We start from the raw sequence: 7,969 nt of genomic DNA on the forward strand, positions 1-7,969 counted from the left end.
TTTACAAGCAGTTGGAGTTGTAGGAGTTGAAACATTATATTGTGTTCGACTCGGTTCCACAGATACATTTTATGAAAATAGCAGATGTACAGCTCACAACGTTGCGAGGCGTTGTGAGCTTGTAGATTGGCTATTTTCAAATGATTTGCCTCTTTCTTAGATTATTTGGCCTATATTTGACCAGTTCTAGTTCAGTTCTTCTTAACTGTCATCTGGGGTCCAGGTCCACAGGTTGAGAACCACGGTGCTACCCAGCAGCACACTAAAGTAACTAAAGTCAGCCTCACCTTTACCAGCTGCAGCATTAAAGTGACACATTAATGCATTACTAATGTTGTGGAGTTACACGTTGTAAACATTTGTTTCTGGCTACAAGTTTATAATAACATACTGTATGTTACATCACATAAAAAATAAGATTAAATATTTACCCCATCATTAAGAATATAAAGTATACTAGGCAAAAAAACAGACAAATAAACAAAGTGCGACCCACGTATCTCAACATGTCCACTAGTCCAAAAAGAAAGTTTTGCTATATTTAATATTAAACCAAATAAATCCTATTCAAACAAGCCTTTGAATGTATGGATGTAAATGGTGCATTTATATAGCCTCTTTATCCAAAGAGCTTTACAATGTGCACTACATTAACGCGATGGCGAAGGAAACCATGAAAAGCACCAACCTGCTCATCGGGAGCTGTTAGGGGTTCAGTTTCTTGCTCAAGGACACTCAGACAGTAACGCAGTGGGAGCCCGGGACCGAACCGGGAACCTTCCGATTTCCCAAGCGGCCGCTCTACCTCCTGAGCAGCTATATCCACACTAAAAAACATGCTGCCAAAAATGCAATTATGGTGCATTTAATTGTTACACAGAACCAAAAAGTGAAACACAATTCCAATTAAGCACATTAACATAAACTAGATCAAATACATCCTTGCGTCCCTTTTCTAAAATTTTGTAGAGAAGAGGATCAGTTCCACTTTTCAGTATAAACCATTGAATGATCGTTCTATCAACACTTGGCAGTTCCAGTTCTAACACGGTTGCCTAAGTACAGTACCACAGAAATGGGAAATTGAGAAAACATAAACAGTAGTTATGAACAAACTTTAATGTGGCACAGGCGCAACATAAGTCAGTTTGACAGCATCTGTGGTTTTTACATTCAGTATTTCAGGATAGACTACATGTGATTCACATGTCACAAAAAGATAAAACATTGAATTTCCTTATTTAAAAGAAAACTAACAAATTAAAAACCTTTCACATCCAACAATCATCTTAGATTTTGAATGAAATATGTAGCAATACATAATGATTTTTTGTTTTGTTTACATACATCATTTTCTTTCAAATGTTACTATATTTAGAATAGAAAAAAGCAGCAGTTAATACAGGGTCTAAAGGTCCCCAACATAATGTGCAAGAACTGACAAAATCTTAATAGTTTCAAGAGAGGAACATCACTCACCAAGGGTAATACCTGTGTAGTTGTAATTCACTGAAGCAATTTTACTGCACTTTTTAAAATTACATTTCCTGTAATGTACCATACCACCGTCTCCATCTCCTATTGTCCTGAGTGCCCGGTTTAGCCTTAATTGCTACAAATTCAAGACCTGATTTCCTACAAAAAGTCATTCCTTCCACTGTAGAAATCTTTGCACACTATCTTTCCATCTAAAATAAAGGTAACAGCACAAGCACCAGAATATATGTCAAGCTTTTGTTTTCTGTGTAGCAGCCACAGCATGTACACAATAAATTAAATGTCTCACTGGTGATCATGCATCCCATCAGATCTTTAGTGCGACAGACCTCATCCCACAACATCTGTTGCATAAGTCAGGATAATATCATCTACAGAGGGACATGGTATCAAAAGCACAGGTCACAATGGTTTTGACTAATGAAGAGGTAATCTCATCCTTCATTCCAAGGCATGTAACAGTACAAGTATCTATGCTATTCCAGAAAGACCCTGTGACATCTCAGAATTGTGGGCTAGTGAACATGGTTGACAGAAAGCTGATTTACACAACATACAGTTGAATCATCCATGCATGCACACATAACATACGTTATCTTAGTTGATTGGCTGTTTAAGTAACTTCTTTAAGGGGTGTGGTATGGGTAGTATAGTCAAAGGTGCAATACTTCAGGAATAAAGGCATTAGTACAGTCTTAATTTCCAGGTAAGGACAGTACAGGGTAACCATAGATAACAGAGATGTTACAGAACATATAGGCCTAAAGGAATCAAAATGTATAAAGAACTTTCTCTCTTCTGCCCTTTCTGATGAATCCATGATATGTTGGCCGCTTTGGTCCGTTTCAGAAAGCATCTTTAATGTTATTGAGTTGCCGAACAGCCAGGTCCACCGGGAGGTTGAATTTGAGGTGGCTGATGCGACCGAGGGTGCGTAGGGCCCCTTCAAAACCAGTCTGGGCCATATAGCTCCATGGCTGGTAGTGTGGGTATATGAGTGTTCCTGTCTTACACAACAGGTTAAGCCACGACACTAGCCGTTGCTCATTTAGGGCCATACACACTAGTGCCTTAAACTCAGAGTCCGCACTTCGTTTGTAGCGTCCGTGCTCCTTAAGCACAGTGTGAATGGCCCACAGCAAGGACTGTTTAGGAGTGATGGTGACTGGGCCACCCCCCACAGGCAGACTATAGGACTGTGACAGCTGGCGGGCTGGAGTCTCCACAAAGGCCTTTCCATTTTTGGAATGGTAGTAGCTGACAAAGAGTTCCCAGGGGTGCATGGTTTGTGGACCCGGTCTGTAAGGAAGCAGGCAGGAGATGGGTGCGAGCACCAGGCTCATGCCCTGGGAGGGTGTGTAGAGGCCGTGGGCCAGCAGATCTCTGAGGGCCATGGCCAGCTCCTTCCTCACAGACGTTGTCAGCTCATCTCTGGGCCCCAGGGAGGGATTACTGGTGTAGTTCACCACATGCTCGACAGAAGATTGTCTGCACGAAGCTTGCACCCGCACCTTGTCCACAGCTGCCTCCAGACGCTGCAGCAGGAGGCCATAATCCTGTCCCGTCTCGCCCTGAGACCACATGTTCTGGGGAACGTGCCCGGCCGCACAGCCAAACTGGCTGACAGCAAAGATCTGCAGCACAGCCAGTGCCTTCTGGATAAGCTGCAGGCCTGTTTCCCGTATCTTCTGGGCCTGCTCTGGGTCCACTACGGCAGGAACAGGAGATCCGTCAGAATATGTACACTACAGTATGTCCAGAACTGTGCAGCAGACTATAATACAATGTGAAGACATTGTGCATGCTGACTACACTTAGTGTGAGGTATACAATGACTGACTGACCTTTTCTCTTCACCCCTGGAGCTCTGGGGTTAGTCCCTGCTGCCTGTGGCTGCTGGCTCTGTTCGCAATCGGACAGAAGAGGGTTCCCCACCTCATCTGTTGGGAAAGGAGCAAGGTTATCATAATTATTAAACCAAACTAGAAAAATATGACAAGAGTCATACACAAGAACAGTGGACAGTGTCAGGAAATATAAACCACTAAATGATTAATATCCGATCCAAGTGGGTCTACAGTACACACCCTGGATGAAGTTAATGAACATCTCCAGGTCCCTGATCTGGGTTTTAAGCTGATCCACCAGCTGTTCTTTGACCCTGGCTGGATTGACGATCTGAGCAATGGCAGCATCTACTCTCTGCCTCAGCTCTTCAGGCGTCGCGTTCCCAATGTCCTCATTCAGGTTCACATCCAGCTTTTTAATCAGCTCATCAATGATGACCTGAAACGTGCAAGACAGGTGGTTAATGTTAGAGTGGCCAATGCAGTCGATGAACTGTGACATGTGACATGTAACGCACTCAAAAGAACAGGGAAGCAATACCACATTGAATGCTCAATATGAATTTTGCCTAAACAAACAGACACTTGAGGGCAATGTAAAGCCTTGTACTTTGTTGCACAACAGGTTAAATTTGGTTCAGGATTTAACATAAACTAGGTTTTGTTCCCCCAATAGACTGGTCTGTACCTTCTGTCTTTCCATCACGACCGACTGCGGTAGGGAGTCGTAGCTTCCCTCCTGGTAGGCAAAGTGTTCGAGGTCATCCAGCTGAGTCTTCAGCTGGACAATGAGGTCCTTCTGCTTCTCCCTCTGAGCCTCCAGGCGCTCCCTCTTCTCCCTCTCACTCTGACAGGACAAACAGAACAGCACAGTCAGAGAGAGACAAATCTACAAAACAAGAGTGACGGCAGGCTTTTCTATTGAGGAATTGAGGCACAGGCAGACGTGGACGCCTGCCAAGAGAGGAGAGGTCTGATGTCTCGTTTATCACAGAGAGAGGTTGAAGTAGAGCTGCACGTTCTACTACACTGGAACAAACGCACTGGCGTACGGGGGACTTATTTCTGAAAATAAGGGGATATACCTAAATAGATAGACTAAAACACAATATTCTATTAATCAACATAGGACACAATTTCATCCATTAGCCTATAATTTACAGAATATTGGGCATATTCATCCAAACTGCTAAATATATATTTACCTCCAATAAATGGTGGGCACACAAGTTGACAAGTTGAACAATGAGCAAAGTTAAGCGTATAAATCGCATTTATGTTTGATCAAGTCCTAATACAGAAATCTTCTGGAAATGAAGACGATTTAATCTAATCTACCAATTTTAAGTAATCTACTGTGCTGAGCATTTGGGGGCAGGGGTTAGACTAAGTCTTACTAGGCATGAGCATTACAATAAAGTATGCAGTACATACAAAACCCTGAAATCTATTGACACAATCTATAGGTATCATACTCACCAAGTCCTCCTACATGTAAAGCATGTCACAAGAGAAAAACATGAAGAGAGATAATTGGAATTTGATTACAAAAGGAGGTGAAGTCCTACAGGTTAGGTCTCTCTAAATGGAAAGAGGCGGGACCGGGGACCAGGGAGTAAACAATGGCAGGGCCTAAGTGCTTCGGTTCAATGTTGCTGTGCACATAGAAGCTGTTAGGTCCATTATACAGGTACTACAGATCTGCTAGAGGCATGTTTGTTGAGCCTGTGCTCTGAATCACCCGCTTTTGTCAAACACCACCATTTTGTGATTTCCTCCACAGATAAGAGATCTCAGGGAACACAAACACAGCCCTGTTGTGTGACGCAACAGGCACCGACAAAGCTTTAATCAGAAGCCTTGCAGCCAGAGTGTTGACATCTCGTGCTGATGTGATGTCTACTGGGTGATATGGGCCGGCAGATGCAGCTAGATTAGGTCATTTATATTCACTAAGGTGCCTCAGGGGGCTTGCTTTGTTTGACAAGACAATGCAACTGACAAAGAAAGTGAATCAACTGTGGACACAAAAAAAGCATGTAATTACAGTTTTGGACATTATGCTCATCTTCTGTGGCGTGCAGGAAACTGCAGAGTAATTCTGCCTATATCATTTCAGCAATTTTTTTTAGAGAATGGTACCTACACAACTGAATGCATAATTCAGTTGTATAACCTGCTATTGATTGGTTATCCACTTAATTCACTCACATAATAACATGCAAACCACTTGTAACTCTGAGAGAGTAGGCTATACAATAACATTCATGCTCAGAGTTGAATGAACACAGGACTTTATCGTGTAAAATGAACGAACAACCAGACCACTTAGCCCTAGAATGGCTGTGACATTACATACATAACATTTCATGTCTTCCAAATACACAGCCATAGATCGATCCTATCCCCGCCATCACATCACATAGACACTCACCGCGTTCTCCATCTGTTTGGCATCCTGTGCTCTGCAGCCCACAACGTGAGGACACCCTTTGAACGCGAACTCCTCCAGCTCCACCAGCATCCTCTCCTTCTCCTCGCTCTGAGCGTGAACGATCTGTTTCAGGCGGAACTGCACCTGCGCGAAGTGGGACGTGAGGGCGAGGAGAGAGGAGTTGAGCAGCTGCTGTTCCTCCTCCAGTTTCCTCATCCTGGCGGACCCTTCCTCCTCGGTGGCCGAGGACGCGGCTCCTTGCCTCGGCAAAGGAGCGTCTGCAACCTCGGGAGTCGGACTGGCGACAGCCCCGACGGGCGCCCATCGCTCCCCAGCGCCAGCTGTGACGCCTTCGCTGTCCGAGGTGGAGAGTTCTTCTGTAGACATGTCGTTGTTTCACCCGAGGGATCGATTTGAGTCCGTTATTAAAGTACACCGGGGTGGTCTTATTGTTGTGACACGGCTTCCACTCGTTTTCTACGGTTGTACGCCGTGATGTTAGGGATTACCGCCGATGAAACAGGTGCATCGCCATCTTTGAAAGGGATGATTCATACGTCAAACAAGGGGAGGGGCGAGGAGTTGAAAACAGTGCAACGTCAACTCTCCGTATTTTCTTAAGGAGTATGTTAAAGAAGGAGAGGTCACAGAACACACCCCTCTACGCACTGGGACTGTCTGGGAGTCAAACTGGAGCAGGAAGTTTGAGAAAAAGAAAACAGAAAGAAAACACACACACTGCGCGCACACACACACACACACACACACACACACACACACACACGCACACACACACGCACGCACGCACGCACGCACACACACACACACACACACACACACACACACACACACACACACACACACACACACTATAGGGAAGTCAAGGGCGGTTGGATCAGGCCCAAATATGGTGTCAGATAAGTCATAGACTGGCCTAGCCCTAGAATGGCTGTGATATTACATACATGTATGTAATAAATAATATAAAGTAATATCACTGCCATTCTATGGCTAAGGCTGGCCCCACTTCCACTTCTCCACTTCTTGGCGGAGATACTGTAGGCCTATGGGCCAGCGCATGAATGCCCCTACTACTACAACTAAAACAAAAAACTTCAATGTCTTATTTCCCTGAAGTCAAGAGATTATTAAGAGTCCCACTCCCCACCAATTTAAAAGTTCTGGCCCCACTTTGCCTCTCGGTGAGTTTTTTTTAAATGTGACGTATTTGACCGCTCCTCGTCCAACAGCTAGACACAAACAGAAAATATGGCGGCCAGTCCTGTTTCGGCGAGGTGACTCGGAGGACCGTGTCTAAGATCCGCTGCTGAAGACCTATTCAAACCGTGCTGGGCCCGGAATGTCCCATTTCGGACTGGCCCACACTTGGTGGCCCTCGGACTCGGCCCCTGGGCCCTGGCTAGTGGTCGACGTCCCGGACCTGATCGCTTAAGGGACTGGTGGTGGTGGTCGACAGGGAGATCAATGAGTGAATCCCTCTGGCTCCCCTAAACTCTAGAGGAACATTGTTTAATTGTATTTGGGAATGCGTAATAGTGACAGAACATCCGACCCAAATTTTTGTATGCTGGGCATTTACCCTGAGACCCTTGTTTTGCTAAGAGAAACCAGAGCCCAAACTACACTGTTGATTTTTGTATGGCAGTTTGCATCCATAATGTTGCATTACCGCCATCTCCTGGTTATAAACAGTAATTACATAAATTATTTTAGTGTCCACTGTCCACCAGTGATAGCATTCACAACATTGTCTACTCTGTTCTGTAATCCAGCCTGAATTGTCTTGAGTTGGTGCAAATCGGGGTCCTTCCCTCTGTGTATCATCTAGATCACCACACAATGTTCTAAAATCTCCTGGCTATATCCTGCATCATCTGAACAATACATTTATAATAAGACCTGTTTGATCACACAGGGGAAATTCAGTTTTCAGCTTCACTCAGCTGATTGCTGCCCAAGTAGTCAGTGCAGGGGGGAGTAGTTAGGGGTCGGGTGTCTTGCTCAGAGACCTCGACACATTGCTGGGGCTGGGAATCGAACCTGGGACTTTCTGTTTCCCAGGCAGCCTCTCTGAGTCTACCCATTCAGCTATGTCCGCCCCTATCTGAATCCTTTCTGATGTCTTCTGTATTTCAACAGCACAATTTATAACCATGGCAATGAATGCCAA

General features: G+C 44.7%; 1 protein-coding gene across 1 annotated transcript; it reads right to left on the minus strand.

The window, feature by feature from the left end:
* Positions 1 to 1,096: 1,096 nt before the first annotated feature.
* Positions 1,097 to 6,312, minus strand: rundc1 (RUN domain containing 1). The gene is made up of 5 exons (XM_080447672.1): positions 5,779 to 6,312; positions 4,033 to 4,191; positions 3,585 to 3,783; positions 3,342 to 3,437; positions 1,097 to 3,205 (listed from the first exon to the last, which is right to left on the minus strand). The coding sequence occupies exons 1-5, from the start codon at positions 6,163 to 6,165 to the stop codon at positions 2,343 to 2,345; spliced, it is 1,704 nt and encodes a 567-aa protein (XP_080303798.1). The 5' UTR covers positions 6,166 to 6,312; the 3' UTR covers positions 1,097 to 2,342.
* Positions 6,313 to 7,969: the final 1,657 nt, after the last annotated feature.

Source organism: Gymnoscopelus braueri (genome assembly GCF_963280865.1).
Source record: "Gymnoscopelus braueri genome assembly, chromosome: 13".
NCBI classification, from domain to species: domain Eukaryota; kingdom Metazoa; phylum Chordata; class Actinopteri; order Myctophiformes; family Myctophidae; genus Gymnoscopelus; species Gymnoscopelus braueri.